This window comes from Megalops cyprinoides, chromosome 4 (assembly GCF_013368585.1).
Source record: "Megalops cyprinoides isolate fMegCyp1 chromosome 4, fMegCyp1.pri, whole genome shotgun sequence".
Lineage (NCBI taxonomy): Eukaryota > Metazoa > Chordata > Actinopteri > Elopiformes > Megalopidae > Megalops > Megalops cyprinoides.
The window spans coordinates 19,993,018-20,011,329 of record NC_050586.1 but is presented as its reverse complement, the minus strand read 5'-3'; the positions used below and the strand labels follow the sequence as shown (position 1 = coordinate 20,011,329).

Sequence of the window (18,312 nt, the reverse complement as noted above, 5' to 3'; positions counted from 1 at the left end):
ATTCCTCAAACTGCAATCAAGACAAAAAAATCTAACAAAACTGATTTCATATTGAATTGGTCTTTAATGACTGGTGCACCACTATCCTAACATGTTTTCACCTTTGCATTCTAATATGAAATTACATTCATTTAAAAACCAGCAAATATACACACATAATACCATTTAAATAATGGAAACTAATGATAAGAATAATAATTACAACTGTGAGGAGGTCTTTTGTGTAGACATAGGATTCATTTAAAAGAAAACGGGACAAGAGGAATGTATAGTGCCTTTCAGAGTTGGGTTCAACTGCATTCACAAGCCACAAAGAAGCCTTTTCTTTTCCAGTCTGTTTTTAGAGAGATTAAACATATGTGACATCGCTAACAATTAGTTTGTTATTTAATTTGCTTATATACCATTTTATTTAATTATTCCCTGATGTTCAGAATGACATGGTTGATTGTAGAGGAACAGAAATGAAAAGAAAACATGTCAGTTATTATCAATACAAAGCACTTGCAAAGTATGCTATTTACACCTGTGTACACTTGACAGCCGACAAACAAAAAAAATTGTGAAAAGAGGATGCTTGAGTGATGTGATTGATTTTCTGTTAAAGTCTGCAATAATTATGTGACTTACACTCATGTGTTATTTGTTTGACGGATATGCATAAATATGTGTTGCTATGGACCACTGTCACCAGAGAAACACACAGGTTGTTTTGAAACAGTGTTTGCATTTTTGTCACAAAAACAAGTACCAGTAATAATTGAACAAATAAAAAAAGGGTAGGATACGACTGATAGGTGTATATATAGAGGTGAGAGTAAGAATGTACAGTGCTTTCAGCAGAGAAGGACAGCTGTGTGCATGAATAAATATGTAGCAGTGTGTGTGAGTAAATATGATGCTGTGTCCCTGTGTCTCCTTAAGCCTCCACTTTCTCCTGCTTCTGCTTCTTGCTCTTCTTCAGGAAAGAAGGGGCCTTGAACTTCTTCTTCTTTTTTGAGGGGGACTTGGAGGGCGACCCTTCGGGAGTGAGACCAGGGGGCTTGGTGGGTGGCGCAGCAGGAGGTGCGGTGGGTGGCGCAGGCGATGTGTCGGTGGTGGAAAGAGCTTTCATCCCTTTCTCCAGCTCCTCCTGCTGCTTCAGGTCCTCCTCCTTCCCATTTTGCACCACGGTCTTGGCAGCGTCTGTGGTCTCTTTCACATCTCTCTCATCTAGTGAGGACAGAGTTTCCCAGCAGGCAGTGAAGGAAAAACAGAATAGCAAATTCAATTTACAAACACTCAACTACAGAAACGGGTGCCATAGCATTATCTTAGTGCCCAGCATGCCGCTTTCATTAATTAGAGGATAACATCTGACAGTTTCTCAGTACTTACTAGTGAGACAAGATCTCAGTACCAGAGGAGATCCCTATCAGACAGTTCAGAGGGACATAGACAAAGACAGACAGAAAGACAGAAGGAGAGAGATACATAGTTGTGGAGACAGATGGAGACCACAACACAGCGCTGAGATGCTACACATTAACAACAGCAACACAAACAGACAATCACAGACACCCCATGTTACACTGACATTCTGCCAACCTTCAACCTGAGATTCCAAACAAACAATATTTTAACTGTTGTACTTAAAGTACAACACCAACAATTTTTTGTTTCAAATATATTTTATTCAAACTATAATTCAATGTATTATGCCTCAAATAATTGTAATTACATTAATCTCATATATGTACAGAGCATTGGACAACATTGGTAAGCCAGAACATAAGAACTGATTGCATACAGTAACTTTAGCAAAGATATGTCATTAAGTTTGTCAATTGAGGGAGTACTTGTAGACATCTTCTAAGCTATGCTGAGAGTAACAGGGGCTGTCATTTAACAGCTGAAGAGGAATGGAGGAGACACACAGAGTACAGAGAATCACACTCTTTTGCGTGTGTGCATTTGTGCCAGTGCACGAGTCCTCTGCATGCATGCACGTACGTGTGGATCACTATTGTGTCTCACCTGAGGGTGGGGGGTTAATGGGGGAGGGACTCTTAGTGGGGGAGGTGGCAGGGGGAGTCCCCTTGTCATTCGCCAGCTCCTCCCCACCTGACACAGAGACAAAGGAGAAATAGAAACATAGAGGGACATAGCGTGTGGCCGGTTAGTGAAGGTGACGGGGCTCAAGGAGTGTTACGTTAATGATGAGTTAGTGAGAGGAAAGGTAGCATGAGGAGGAAGTGGTAATGAGTTAAAGAGGGGAAATAGTATAAGGAGTGGGTGGTAAGGGAGGGAGGGACTTAGAGGGAGGTGAAACGTAAGGGTGATGATGGGTTAGTGTTGGTAAGTGAAACAGTATGACGACTCTGGTGAGTTAGTCAGAAAAGGAATGGATGAGTTAAAAGAGTAGCTAATGAAATCCCGTTTATTTGGGATTCTCCACTTTTTCAAGTGGAATCAAACCTTCCACTAGGATAAACCTTCATCTGCTACAAGGACAGACAGGGTTGAAAATCTGTCATTACAAAGTTTCTCTCATCAACATTTTCACAAGTAAGCAATTCAGTTTTCAGTTCAATTTGTTACTATCAAATAATGCATCAGAAGTGTACCAAAAAGACAACATTATACTGATATATTCTACGGACTTTGCAATTCTGCTAAATTGATATTCTCTGTGAGGCATATTTCAGCTAGACTATGCCCATTACATTGCACGCTAGTGCACACCACGGTATGGCTCTGAACACCATAAAGCACAACAACAATAAATTAATTCAGACCTATTCATTCATTTTAGCTCTTATTTTGAATATTACTTATTGAATATTGAATACTTGAATTTTAGTGGGACATTACACAGAAATGCTACCTTGGAAAGTCTATGAAATGGCATCATATGCTGTTGTGCATCTAGCTACCTTGTTCCCTGCTATGCAACACGTAGTGTATTGAATCTATCACAGTCTCTTTGCTAAGAATCGCACAAATGCTCCACACCCATGCATGGTTTTTGATTGACATTAAAAAACTGTAGATATGTAGTCTTTGATTTCACACAGAGGCTTTGAGGCATCCCCAGTGGCAAGTGCTGTTCTGTGACTGTAAATGGTTGTTGTGACATAATAAACAGAAGGGTTAACTTGAACAAAGGACCAATATGAAACCTTTTAAGAAGTAGAGCAATGCAGATAGTGGATGTTGGATTCGAAATATGGTACATGAGAGGTAATTGTCTGTTAACAGAAATCAGGAATATATGCATTTCCAAATGCTGTCAAATCAGGAATGACAGTGGATCCTGTTGCACTCTATCAATGATATGCTGTTTGTTTTGGATGTTTCTTGATGTTCCTTCCATGGCTCCTTTATATTCCTCCTACCCTTAGGTAATATGATTGCTTTTGTTTAAGAATGTCACAATTTGCCTCTAATTGTATTGTACTACTAATAACTGAGTGCCTACATCTACACCTAGAGGACAATAATTGAAATACAGGTTTGAATCCCAGCGGGCCACGTGGTCTAGAAAAAAACTGAGGACCCTAATTAGGACAGGGGAAGAAGGTTGAGCGAGTTATGATGACTGAGAGGTTTGTTGTGGTAACGAGCATACGATGATGAAGTTAGCAAGAGGAAACAGGCTTTCACAACAGCGTTCAATCTATCCTGGGTTTGCATTCCAGACAAAGGAGCTTTCCATACTACCCCTGCTGTGCCCACACAGCTTGGTGAAATAACATTTCTCTGTGATTTCTATATGTGTCCAACTGTCCAATCTGCAACAAAACCGCTTCCCCATGCGCAAATATGGTATGAGCACACAATACAAAAACTGCAGTTGTTGAGGAGAGGAGAATGGTAATGAGTCACTGAGAGGAAGAGCAGTGTGAGTGAGTGATGACGAGTTACTGTTAGATGAAGAGATGTCGAAAGTATTGACGAGTTAGTGAGAGATGAATAGATGCGGTAAGCAGTGTCTTATGATAAGCTGCTTGAGATGTACCATCATCTAGGCCAAGCTGCTGTTTCCTCTGCACCTCCCGCCGGTACTCCTCCAGCTCCTGGTCTGTCAGCTGGCTGAAGGGGTTGGGGGGCTCTGGCTCTGGTGGGAGAGGAGGTTTTGGGGGACCCCCTTCTGGGCCATTTTGTCCTGCCTCGTCTGTGGACTGGAGTGAGAGAGGAGGCCACAGGGATAGCATATTGAGAGCTCACTCAACAATATGTTCTGCATGTTTTTTACAATCCTCCTTTATAACTCCAACTATCCGACTATCCTCCGACTACAAATTCCCATATCAGGCCACACATCAGGGAAATTAAATCCGCATTTGAAAGGAGATGACCTACTTTAATCTGTTCCCCACGTGCTGCTATGGGCCTTTCATTGTATTTTTCACTCATTTGTATTTTCAATATGAAAATATTTAAATGAACCGCTGTTATATATGTTACGCAAATGATGCAACTCCATAAATGTTATTTAGATAAAACAACAGCTGGCTGAGTGAAAAATCTTTCCTGCAAATGTTGCACTATGCAGAAGTGATTCAATGTAGATTGTCCACTCTTTAATTATAATCAGTAATTATACATATCTAGTCAGAGGGACAGAGGGACACAGTCTTGAATATACAGAAGAATAAGACTGCATTACCAATATGGACCATTGTATTACAGAATTATTAGAGTATTGCCGTAAGTTTTGGCAATCATCATATATGTCTGTTATGAGAAGTAATGCATTTGCAGTGGGCTATTGAACTGCTGTGATGTTAAACAGCAAGGTAGCCAGCTACACAGATCTGTGGCATATAGCTGTGTGCACTGGCTGTGTAGCCATATGTTGTGAGGCTGTGTTGCTCTATGTAATGGCTATATTAACATATGTTATGTTGCTGTGTGAGCTAGTCCTGTGGCTGCATGTTATGTAGCTGGGTGTGCGGGTGATGTGGCTGTGAGGTTTTGGGCCGTACTGGTGGACTCTTGTCAGAGATGACACTGGCTAGTAATTGAGACTGGGGTCCAGCGGTCTTCATATCCTGGCGGTTCTGCTCACGGATCTGAGTCGAGGGAGGGAAAAAGCTGATTTTAATAAAGTTGTTTAACATCTGTGTCATGCTCAAGTAACATATGCCTGAGACATGCCATCTTTCAGGCTCAAGTCTGTGTGCTATACATGAATGCTAGTGGAACCCACTGGCAAAGCCCTGTCTCCAGTGTGTCCATATTGGGTCTATACCTTGTTTCGTGTCTCCAGCACCTCCTGGGGGTTGGTAAAGAGAGGGACAAACTGGTTGGGGTTGTCAATCTTAATGGCTGTTCCACTGCCCTGGGTTACCTCCTCTGTCTTCAGCCACTGAAAGACAAGGAGAGACGGACAGTCCATACAGTAAAATTCATTTAATGACCAATTAGATTGTATTGTTTAGAATTTCAATTTTGATAATACAAAAATAATTATAATATAGCAACAGAGTGGTACACAGTGTGTAGAATGGTTTCTGTGATGCAATTCTAAGTACAGCCTGATAACAGAGATCTTGCCATGCCCAACACATTGCAGAACCAAAACAGTGTTAGTGTGTGATTCAACCACCAGAGGGCAGAAGAGACACTGCAGTAACTAGTATGAGGACTGGGAATTCCCCTGCATTGCAGAGGGACAGAGAGAGAGAGAGAGAAAAAGGGAGGGAGGGACAGGGGAGGAGAGAGAGAGAGAGAACCCTCCCACTAAAATGACTTCACCTAATGTCTCTTTTATATGCAAGGAAGTCCTTGCTATTGTTCCACCTCAGCTGATTGTATTCTCCCTGGTTTATTCATCATACAATATAAGTGGTGATATTTTTCATTATCCAGATGAAAAATAACTTGTTTCCATGTATCTTTTTGACCCCTTTTAGAGCCCTGCCCCACCCATTTTCATGCACATAAAATGGTGTTTGTTCCTCACGGCCTGCTTGCTTAGAGGAGCAGCTATGTCTTATGTACAAAATGAACATTATTCTGACGAGACATTAATGGGAAAAGAGGCAAAAACCAAGCCCTTAATAAGAACCGCAGTGTACAGTGACACAGGCTGTATGGAGAGGCAAACATGAAATGACAGGCAGATCGATGTCATGAATTACGTCTGCATGCCTCGGCATGCGTGGACCAATGAAAATGAACTGCAGAACTGAGCCACCCCTCCCTGACTCCCACCGTGGTGCGCTGATGCCCGGGGCTGGACTGGTCCTGGCTGACCCGCAGGTACGTGTTGGGGGTGTTGAGCCAGCGTGTCTTCTCCTGCTGCTGCCGTTGGGCATGGGGTGGGTGGCGCGGGTGAGAGCGGACCGCACCTCCATCTTCAAAGTTGAACGCAGTGACGGTGGCGGGAACCTCCACCTCCCTCCTGGTCCGGGCCCGTTCCAGCAGGACCGGGAAACGGTACGCATAGCCCGTACGGTACCCCTGACCGGAAGGAGAGAGTGGGACATGCTAATGGCTCAGTCTGTACACCCTGTGTGCCGCATCCACTGTTCCCACACACACAGGAAGCAGTGTGGGGTCCACCTTTATGCATCACATTCATGCCCACTGCTGAGGTTGAGTCAGTGGAATTGGTGTGTGTGAAGGCAGTGGAGTTTATTTGTTTATACAGTAATTTTCATATAAGCACCTCTGAATGCTTAAGAGACAAGATGACTCACTTCAACCACTGCTAAATTGCACCACTAGGTGGACCATTTTGTGCAAGAATGGACACCTTGTATCAGCAGCGATGGAGAGGCAAAGATTTTCTTAGCCACTACAGAGGGTAAATACATCGACAGACATAGAACTTGGGCAGGACATCAAAGCATTGCCCCTATCCAGTAGGACATCAGGGAGTCCTTCTTGGAAAAGAACTGCTGTCAGTCACAAGACCAACAATCAACCACACCATTTAATGTTATCAAACACAGCAAAGACTACAATCCTGTCCAGCATAGCTTTGCTGTTCTGATATCTTGGTTTTTCTTACCAATCTTATTTATGCCTTGCATTGCTCCTGACAAAGTATCTGGCTGCCAGGTAGAAGCCAGTAGTGTGACTATATTTACGGTTAGTCTTAACATCTTTTTCTTCTGTCAAGCAACTTTTGCTGCTCACTTTTATTCTGTTTAGAAGCTTAGTTATTCTGTTCAACAGCCACTCTTGGTAATGGAAAACACTGCAATTTAGCCCAACCTGGATGCCTTGGGCTGAAGACACCAATAAGGACCATGTATGTTGACTTGCGTGCACAATTTAGAGTAAAGCAATGCTCTTTCACATCCATTACTGTAATGCAGATTGGCTGTAGACTTGCTGACATGTGCATCTGCAGACACAGCATTTAAAACGAAGAGCATGAGTGCTTAATGATGCTTGTTAGAGGGGTCAGGAAAGACTTGAATGAAGAATGAAACAAGACAAGTAGCAAACAACACCTCCTGCCAGTAAAACTCACTAGCAATTTGAAATCCGTCTTTGAGAATCTGAATAGATCAGAGACTGACTATTATCAGTGAATGGAAATACTGTGCCACAATAAGTGCAGACGCCAGATTGACAACCTGCAAAATAACCCCACCTGCAGAGCAGTATTGTCACCACTGCCCTGCACTGCAGGTCAGAGTACTGTATATCTGGCTACAAGCTGGAGACAGAGCACATATCAAAGGTACATGCCAGCACAGGATGTTGTGTGCAGTACAACTAATGTGTGCTAATATAGGTTATCAATGTGATCAGACTACAAGAAGGGGTGGGGGGAATATGGTGATGAAATGAAAGTTCATTTAGAGTTGGGTTAGGGATCTCAACCTGGTTCAAACATAAGGATGAAAACCTCATGCACAACAACCTGAGCTCCATCCATAGGCCTCAGTTCTGTCTTGCAGCCAGACCCACCTTGCACTGATATATCTTCTGAGTCGTGTTGAGTGTGTGGAGTGTTCAGTCGTGTTATAGTCTCACCAGGTTGTCTAGGGTCCTCATGAGCGCCTCAAATTCATGCTCCCCAAGCCGGCTCTTGTGCAGAGGGCCAAAGGTAGATCCTGCCCAGCCCACAGTTCCAGTTGGGTTGGGTCTGTGAGTGGTACGATCCAGCATAATCAAATTCTGCTCACCACCAGCACAGCACAGCGCTGACACCTGTTGGTGACACACGGGATTACAATAAATGCTTCAGTAAGTAGATTTCATTCAGGTTTTAATAACACATGCTGTATTAATACATAGCAATATCTCCCTCTGCTCTCTTTTCCATAAATTATTTTTCTAAAGCAATGATAAAAAAAAACATGACATCAGCAATGTTTCCTGTTACAAAAATAGCTAAATATATCACTGCACCAGACTCACTAAGTTTCCCCAAACTCTTCCCAACTCACATTCAAGAAATGTCACCTTCTGATTGGCCACTCAGCCTGATTTTTCTCATGTGTATTATAACACTTTACAATCTGTCTTGAGTTAAAGAAGACATGGTATGTATAAAAATATAAGCTCACAGGACTACTCTTAACACACAAACACACACACACACAATGCCATTGACAGTGTGTGGGACAGCTGTACATTGTCCATTGCCTGTGGATGGAAACATCGCTGGCAATTTCAGCTCACCTGTATCTGACAGGCAGCCTGAATGTGATAGACAGTGTAGAAGGCCTCCTCCACAGATTCCCCCAGGGCCACGATGCCATGGTTCCTCAGCACCAGCACCTGGGCACACAGATCACACTGGCTTTAGCAGGGAGGTGCATTCATGACCCTCTGTCCTCCTCCACACCCGTCTCCTTTCCTCCCAGATTTTCCCTTCCCTTCCTCTTTTCACCTTGCATGTGGGTCCCAGGCTCTTCTGCAGCTCCACCCTGTCCTCCTCCTCCTCCATCACTCCATTGTAGTCAAAATACGCCACCTCGCCCACCAGCAAAGCCTCATGGGATAGAGGCAGGAGACCACACTTCATGGCCGACACCTGCACAAATGGGTACTTTTAAGTGTCAGTTTCACTAATGGAAAACGTGGAAAGCAGATGAATAGTGTATAGTATACTAGCAGTGTGTTTTTTTGTTTTGGATACTTTGCTCAGTGTGTGTTTGTAATACCGCTACCCTCTAAGAGTAGAACATGGCTGCGTGCCATTCATTACGTCCTTCTGGTGTGTGTATTTGATCCTCTGGGCATACTGTCCTGGCTCTACCCTTATTGGCAGTAGTTCATCCCTGCACTGGCTTGTCCCTCCTCTCCCTGCATATTTGCAGTGTCTGTGATCTCTCTGTGCTGACTGTGCCGTGTCCCTGGCCTTGTCCCAGGCGTGCCGTACCGCAGCGGTGGCTGGTGTGTGCAGGTGCAGCAGGCAGCGCACGTCCGGCCGGGCGGAGTAGATAGCGGAGTGCAGGCTGAAAGTGGCCACGTCGACTCCGAGGGCAGTGCTGCCCCTCTCGACGACCTCCCCCAGGACGTTCACCTTCACCTGGGGTGACAGAGCGAGGCAGCTGTCAGAGCGGATTCCATCGGCCACTGATCGCGCTCATAAAATATGTCTGATCTGATCTCATGAAATATGGATCGTTACGACCACAGAGCTCAGTATGATTCCCCCTTTCCTTGTTGCCAAGGGCATCAGTTTCCTTGGCTGCCCCGTCTCCATGGCGCAGGGCTCGCAGAGCCGCACTCACCAGGCTGGAGGCGGTGGCCTCGCCGTAGGCCAGGCCGTCCGGCAGCACCAGGAAGTGCTCCTGCTCCTTGCTGACGCGCAGCTGCAGGGAGACGGAGAGATGGACGGTCAGACGCACGGACAGCGGCACACTTGGGGCTCAGCTAGAATGGCGGAACCCGAGAGGGGGGGGGGGGGTGGGGTACTCACGGTGAGGGAGGTGTGGCTGAGCTGGGCCCAGCCGTAGAGGTCCAGCAGCCGGTACACGCTGGCCAGCTTGCAGCGCATCAGCCTTTCGCCCTTCACCATGGAGCTGGGCTCCCAGCCGTGTATGTCGTTTATGGGGGTCACCATGGTCATGGCTGCAGAGGTAGGAGACAGAGAGGGGGCAGACAGACAGAGGGGTAAACAAATTCATGGTTTGAAAGTAAGATAATCACAGTGTTTACTCTTGCAGTTGACTGGAGCACCGATGCAGTGATCAGTTAAACTCAGTATATATGAGATGTACAAGCATTTGGTCCTGTTTTGTACGGGAGTGGGAGCTGTTGGAAAGATGTTTTGATATTGGCTTGTCTGGTTGTGCAGTACCTTCTGGAGGAAAGTACATGTCAGTCTGAAAACATCCAAGAGTTGATATCAGGGGGAGGATTATCAGTGGGAATGAAAGGACTGAATATATGCATGTGTGTGTGTGTCTGTGTGTGTGTGTGTGTATGTCACGCAACAATGAGCAGTACATACTAGAGGGGGAGACAGGGAGAGTCGCTGGGGAACCATGAGAGGCCATAAAGTCAGCGATCTGACGCAGCGCCCATAGGCTAGAGGAACTGCTGCCCTTCTTCATCTGTTCCTGGATCAGCACATCCAACTCCTCCCTGAAGGACTGGCACAGAGAGAGAGAGCAAGAGCATGCGAGTCAGCGTGCGCATACAGACAAAGGCACACACACACACTGCACCCACATACTCAGTTTTGGATGACTACTGGGATCCTTGTAAATTCTTCACCATTTACCTCTGAACTCTCCATTCCCAATAAAGTCCTTGCGTTATGGGTACATCATTCACATCAAGGACACGCTGCCATGCAGTAGACAGGCCAAAAAACGCTGATTTTAACTGAATTAAACAGATCTTATTATGTCTCCCTCTCCCTCCCTTCCTCCCTCTCTCTCTCTCTGTCTTCTATCTGTCCTCTCTCTACCTCCTACTCTCTGCCACTCTCAGTAGTGGAGCCTGGCTGTAGCTACAGCTGTCAAGTGGTGATTCAGAGCAGATTAAATCGGAGCGCTGGAGATAATCACATCTTTGGGAGTGTAATGAGGGGGAAGGGTAGGAGGACAGAGGGATTGGAGGCAGGGCATAAAGGGTGGCAGAAAGGGATGATGGGCCGGAGAAGGGGGGGAGCGTGGGAGGACCGTTACAGGAACCGAACAAAGACATTACTACTGATGCTTCAGCCAAATACCTACACTTACACACACAAACACACACACACACACACACACACACACACAAACATATACACATACAAACACACACACATTCACTAGGACTCACAGGGCTCTGCAGGATGCTGGAAACCCGCTTCTTGTGCTGGGCTACGCCAATGGGCGTAGAGTGGCCATCGGGGTGCTGCGGGGACTGGATGGTTTGGGGAACCTCACATTCCCCATCGCTGGGGCTGCGCAGGATTGGGGTTCCTTTAGGGGTGGGTGAGGTGCTCATCTTCTTTTCCTATAGAGGGCCAGACAGAGGAAGAGGAGGAGGAAAAGCTGGAGAGAGAGAGAGAGAGAGAGAGAGAGAGAGAGAGAGAGAGAGAGAGAGTGAGAGATGACCAAACATTAATCACTTATAAAACATCCTGAACAGTATTGAAATCTATGCCCTCCATATAAACTATGCTCATGTACTGTGACTCAGCTTTGCACTGTTTGTGGGGTTTCATCACATTTGAAATGGGGACGTTCCTCTAATTTGTTCAAAGATGCATATGCAGTTTTTACTGTAAATGCTGCTGTCAGTCCACAATCTCCTCAGCATGCTCCTTAAAGCCACAAGCTGGAATGTTACACTTCCTGGGTGACAATACAGACAACAATAGGACCTTACTGATATATCAGTTCACCAGAAAAATCAGAGGATAAGCTGCTTTATAACATTCAGTCCTCATAGGGGGAATGATGCCCAGAAATTATTTCTTATGTTTTCCTGCTAATTGGCCTGTTGTTGATGTAAGTAGGCAGACAGTGTTGTCCAGAGTGACTCACAAAAGTGCATACTAAATAAATAAATGTAAATGTAAATGCATACAAAAAGGTTAAGCTAAGAGCAGAGACAACATTAAATCATAACATCAAATAAAATCAGCATATTTTATTACAAGTGCGAGTTTGGCAGTGTAAAACTTTGTAGTTATTGTGACTTCATTTTCCTTATTCCCCCACCCCATTTCTTTTGTATTGCTTATTCACTATTACTCAGTATTCAAGCTATTTATTTCTGATCTAATTAGTGGGATGTGTCTATGTGAAATTCCTGAGGATTGTGCTTTGTAAAAGAAAGCAAGAACAATTTGCATAAAGCTCAGCGGCACCATAATCAAACAAAACAACAGAACAGCAAGGTCTATGCTCAGGAAACTATTCAAGCAAAAGAAACTTTCAATAAACTAATTAATTTAAGCAATTTGATTGTAGTGGCCGGTGAGCACAAAAAAGACTCCTACACCACAAATTAAAATTTCACAATGAAATTAAATGGATATGTAAAAATGTTACAAAAAAATTGCAAAAATGGTGAAAATATAGACATGACTATTTATCTTAAGAAAAAATATATACAGGCAGCTCTGTATAATTGAATATTGGATAACCGCACAGTCTGTCAACGACAGTTTTATTGGATAGTGCACAGCTGGTCTCATTTTAATCCCACTGATTTAACATACTCTGGTTATGTGCACACTCCAGTTAAGCACAGGGTCACAGCCATACCAAACCCATGTAATTATCAGAGGCTAACTACTGCTGTAAAACTGCTGTAAAAATGTTTTTTTAACTTCCCTCTCCTCAAAATATTAATATCAATTAGAAGACAGTTTCATTCATTTTTGGTTGGTTTTTGTCTTGTAAAAGTAAGCATCAGAGAAGAAACAAAAATAGGATATCACGCCCTCATCCACAGTGCTGCTCCTCCTTGCTCTGTAAAAAAACACAGCCAAAAAGACACAGTTTTGGCCCCTGCCCCAGTCTTCCCTAAGGTAAAACGCCTACATGCCTTCAGGAGCAGAGGAGAAATAGCCAAAGCAGTAGTAATGGAGTAGTAGAGACAGCGGACTTAGAAATATCCAATGTACATTGTACATAAAAATACTCCTTAGAGATCACAGAGACAGTAAGCCAGCAACTGTAGCGGTTGACTTTATGACAGCAGCAGCCCCTCTCGAGTGCAGGCTTACACTCAAGACTCATCTGCAGGGAGCAGATAAGTCTTTAAAAACCACACCCTCCCTTCTGCCCTACCTCTCACTAACTGCCATAGATACAAACTGTCAGGATTAGTCATGAGGAGCGCGCCAGAGGAAGAAACTAAAAATACGAAGAGGATGCATGATATTAGACCTCTGAAGAATAATTGCTGGATCCAGTAAGCAGACCAGATTAAAGTTAATGAAAAGCACTGCAAAAATAACTGGACCTTTGATCACATACTGAATTCCTTGACTCTGAAGTCTACTCACATACACACACACACACACACACGCACACACTCTTATCAGACAGGCAGTAGCCTTCATCCTAATGGGCTGTGCCCCCTCTGTTTCACAGTGTGTCTGCTCCTTTGTGTGTCCTTTGGACGGACAGGGTATGATTGGGAGCGCAGCTGCTGGCTAGTCTGGAGGTTCCTCTCTCCAGGGAGGGTGATAATGACTGGGGCGTCTCAGAGGACCGACTCCCTCTACACCCCCCGACCCTTGTGTTAGTTTGGCTTCATCACCTGCGCCCCACAGCAGTTAGGAGGTGACAGGAGGAAGGTAAGGGGAGGGAGGAAGGGAGGGTTGTGTGTGAGGCGTTCTCCTGTGCCCTAACATTCTGCAGTGCTGAGCTTCAGACTATGGAGGCTTTTATTGCCACTGTTGTGCCATTACCTGCCCTCAACAGGTGTATCTGCAACCGCATAAATGAATAAAAGCCCCCTTGTTAAGCACACACAAACACTCAGCTATTGATCAGTCACAACTCTGCCTCTCCCTGGGTAAGTGCAGTGACTGTCTCCTCTCAGTCCAGATCTCAGCACTGTCAGGAGGGAGAGGTAGGTGAGGATGCCAGGCACATGCAAGTGTGCCAGCAAGATCTTGATGATTTGCTTAAGCTCTTCTGCAGCACAAAGTCAGAGAGTGTTTTCTTCAGTCAACTCAGAAATGTCCCAAAATTGAAAGTGGTCTATCTGTATTTCAGCCAGCATATTTGGATGGAATGAATATGCTGTAAACAGGCTTTAAGTTTTCAGAAGATAATCTGCATTCAAAGCATCTGCTTACCTCTGTCAGTTTCATATAGCGAATAAAACCAAATAGGGACACAAAAAATCCAATATCGGAATGATGCACTAACTGCCCTACCATGATTGCATTAAGTCTAGAAGGGTGTCATGCAAGCCCCAGTAAAGTTATTTGTGTGGAATAATTTTGATGCTTTATATATTTGTATTCTTCAGATGTCTAACCACAAAGTGCCCAATGATTGAGTCCAACCAAATAAAAATGCATATTAGAGTATAAGGGTGGATTAGAGTCTTCATATTGGTTGCAGTATTGAGTGTGATCCTGCAGGACCAGTAAGCAGTTCCATTCCCCAGAGGATTCATACTAGCATCCTATTGCCTTCCAACATATTGATCATTGCTCTCTATTCCTTGTGTGGATATGAAGGAGCCCTGTGCTAACTGTTCACCAGTGTAAGGCTGGGGGTGTAGCTGGTACCTTTAAAAATGACTACCCATCTCAAGGGGGACAGAGTTGAGCTCAAACAGCAAATGAGCATTTGCACTGCTCAATAGGTATTTTGAAAATGCTAGACGTTATTGCAGTAATTCAGTCATTGTAGACTGCTACCCACAGTGCAGCTTCGCTGTTTCTTCTGAGCTCTGTATCATTAATCAGACAGCTATTCTCCACAGAAGGCAGCTTTGCAGCCTTGCACCTATTTATTTATTTATTTTTGCCATCGATATCATCATTAGAAGCAAAATGTTGTGATTATGTAACATAAGAAACACACAGATCTAAATGATTTTAAGACAAGGTAGTCTTGGACTTGTACAGCTGATCCCGTGAGTTTAACGAAGTCACGGTTCCAGACAGCAACATTTCCGTTGTCTCTCTGCTGTTCTCTCAGCCCCATTAATGATTGATTTTCTGCCAGAACTTTGCTGCTAATGGTTTTTATGTCTCATGTTTCAAATCAAATTTCCTAATTCGTTGGCTTTCTTTCTCTACCTTCTTCCTTCCTTTTTATCATTTGTTTTTTTCTGAGCTTTGGAATTGTTCAGAACTGATTATGCATATCTGGTATTTTAAAATTATTTCGGCTTCACTAACACTTGCCTTTTGTTTTCAGCATTTATCAAATGTGTTTTCTTGCCTTGTTGTCTTCAGTCATTGCAGTTTCTTATAGCAATTACAGCAATACAATAAGCAGTCTCCTTTTTTCTAATTCACATATTCACACTCTTGTGTAAATTAATCTTGTGTAAATTGATCTTTTTCCCCATTTAATAATACGGATTGAATGTCACAGTTGTAGAAAAGGAAGACATACAAATGCCAAATATTAAAGATTAGTACCACAGTATTAAAGAATATGAAAGTGATGATCTGGACTTTGTGGACACATTGCGGAAACACAGCACTAAGTGCTTCCTGTTAAGTCAATCAATAAAATCTCATACAATGCTCTTAAACAGGAGTCGTCAGAGAATGCTTCACAAAGTGCGATACAAAGAAGCAATTAAAATTTTTTTCAGATCCAATATGAAAACACAAGAGAAAGTAGAAGCAGTGGCATATAGTGAAAAACAGGGAATAAACTCACATAGAGTTCCTAATGTGACAGTTTATATTTGCTGTTGAAAGGATGAATAGTGACAAAAAACAGAACAGGGTGAAGAACAAAAAGTGGAAATGGTAACCTAGTAGTGCCCAGAGATGAACATTAAGGGCAAATCCACCTTGTCTTTTAGCATAGATTGGAAAATCCCATGTAATTCAGTCTAAAGGAAACTAAATAATCAGACTGAGGCAACATTGGTTGCTTAAAGCATGAGTTTAAACAAATGCTTGTGTAAATTGATATGATCATGTGCAGAGTTCATGCTGGACTGTACTGTATCTATGGCAGAGCTGGGCTGTTGAGTGGGGACTAAACAGTGTCTCCATTGTGAAGAACTAGGCTTGTGTGCCAAGAACAGATGCTGAAAGACTGTCTGCCACCTCATTTCATTACAGTATTCATTTGCACCCATTCAATTTCAATAATTGAACAAGAAGAGACAAAACGAAACATTCCCTAGTACACTGACAATAAGCAAAACATTAGCAGTATAAGTAACTGCTTATTTGGAATATTTAACAGAGAAGTAGTATTAATTGTAGTAGTTGTGATAGTGGTAGAAGTCGCTTTACTAGTTTTTGATTTAAAGTAAAATTTATTTAGTTGCAACACAAAAACAGCTCGCATTCGATATTTTAAAATGCAATTAAATGCAATTCCACGCTAAACAGTCTCGTAAGCTTTTACAGTAAAACTCCGAGGTATTAAGTAGTCTGAATATGACCAGACACAGTATACGGTGGTCTTGTTTTGTCCTGTTTTTCTTTCCCCATGACGGCATCCCTCCCTCGCGCTCCCACCCCTTGGCCTCCCCACGGCTGCCTAGCAACCACGCCAGTGCCGCTGCAGCATCAGCACCCAGTGAGCGGCCGAGCCTCGGGGCTCGAGGCTGCCCGGGGTTTTAAATTATGGCCACCCGCAACACTCTGCTGGAAAACAGGCGGGGTTTGTTGCTGCTCGCAGGCTTTTGTTATAGAGTGTGCCGTTTTATTTCACGCATAGAAACGCACGACCAAATAAATCAAAAGCCATTTTCATTTATGAATAGCTATTTATAAAAAGGTGTATAATAAAACACAAATTATTCCTCGACACATCCGTCCTGCTGTCATACGTCTAATACAGGAATGATGTTCCGCCGATCGTCTAGTTCGCAGAGCAAGACAAACCACGCGAACTGACGGCCTGTGCACACGATTCTGATGAATAGAAGACACGCTTTCTAAACGTTAAACTCATTCTAACGTAATACAGACGTAAAGCAAACACAATAGACTGAAATCTCAGCGCAGGCCTGCGAAACGACTTAATCACAGAATAATAGTGATAAATGGGCCTGGACTCAAAAATGAAGCGATATACTGATAACATCAAAATACCCATGAGCAAGATAGTTGAACAACACTGAACTGGAGTAAAATCGAACGCAGGGGGACACGCAATCCTACTTTCCCATATTTTGTGTGTATCAACTAAAGCGGGGCGAAATTTTTAAATAAATTATTAAACAGCCCTTACATTTAGTACACAGAGGTATGTCCTCCCTGCCACCCGTGTAGCCCACTCTTGCCCCCACCTCTCACGCAAAGCTACTGTCTTGTGATCACAAACAACGGGCATCGTTCGGTGCGAGCAGGCACAAATGTGATATGCATGGCAGCGTCTAACAAAACACAACATCACGTTCTGTCGTCCATTTTTACGCCTTTTCAAGTTAGTATGTGCTTATGAATGGATGCAATGGTATAAGGGATATCCGCACAGTCGGTGTAGCCTACTGTTGTGCATTATGGAAAACAGGCAGTAATATAGACACTGCATGTAAATAAAAAGCAAATGTGCACGTATTATCTCAGGTATGACCAGCGCTGTCATCTTATGGTTCTTACCTTATTGCATTCTCCGCCTCGTCCTTAGCGGCTGTTAATCTCTGTCTTAGTCGATAAACAATATTCAGCAATACTACACAGATATAGTATCTGCCGCTTCCGTGGAATTTATATTTCCTTCTCGCCTTCTAAATGTCTAGTAACCGCCCGCAGTGCCTCTCTCCCCGCTATTTTTCATCGCAGAGTGAACCAGCCCATCGCCACGCCTGCCGACATCGTGACCTCAGTGGATTTTAACACAATTCGCACGCTGCATGTAGGCTCCCAGAAACTGCTCGTCTTGGAATACAAACCAATAAATAGAATTTACACTTGTATTCTACCGGTGCAGATTCGGGTGTCATACGTTTGTCACGAAATGCGATGCAATCCCATATACGAAGGTGGTATTGTTTCACAGATGTCTTACAGCAGTCTGTTATTCTTTACATCGCACAACCGTACAGATGTGTCTGAGTTATGTGACATTTCTGCCCTCTGGTGTTTAATATCGGTATTGCACGAACGAGCTTTTTTAGTACTGTATTGAGGACTTCAGAAAAAACACGTCTCCATCACATTCATTACCACAATTCATAACGAGTCATTATTTAAAATAAATAAAATGCTTTCAATGCTTTCATACTATTCTGTACGAATGA

General features: G+C 43.5%; 1 protein-coding gene across 1 annotated transcript; it reads right to left on the bottom strand.

Moving 5' to 3' along the window:
• Positions 1-76: 76 nt before the first annotated feature.
• add2 (adducin 2 (beta)) lies at positions 77-18,082 on the bottom strand. Its single transcript, XM_036527502.1, has 15 exons — positions 17,672-18,082; positions 11,230-11,444; positions 10,412-10,553; positions 9,878-10,029; positions 9,690-9,770; positions 9,335-9,484; positions 8,843-8,986; positions 8,632-8,730; positions 7,981-8,157; positions 6,202-6,450; positions 5,237-5,353; positions 4,971-5,057; positions 4,001-4,163; positions 2,017-2,103; positions 77-1,212 (listed from the first exon to the last, which is right to left on the bottom strand). Exons 2-15 carry the CDS (start codon positions 11,395-11,397, stop codon positions 920-922), a joined length of 2,109 nt encoding a protein of 702 aa, XP_036383395.1. The 5' UTR covers positions 11,398-11,444; positions 17,672-18,082; the 3' UTR covers positions 77-919.
• Between the last annotated feature and the right edge of the window lie 230 nt (positions 18,083-18,312).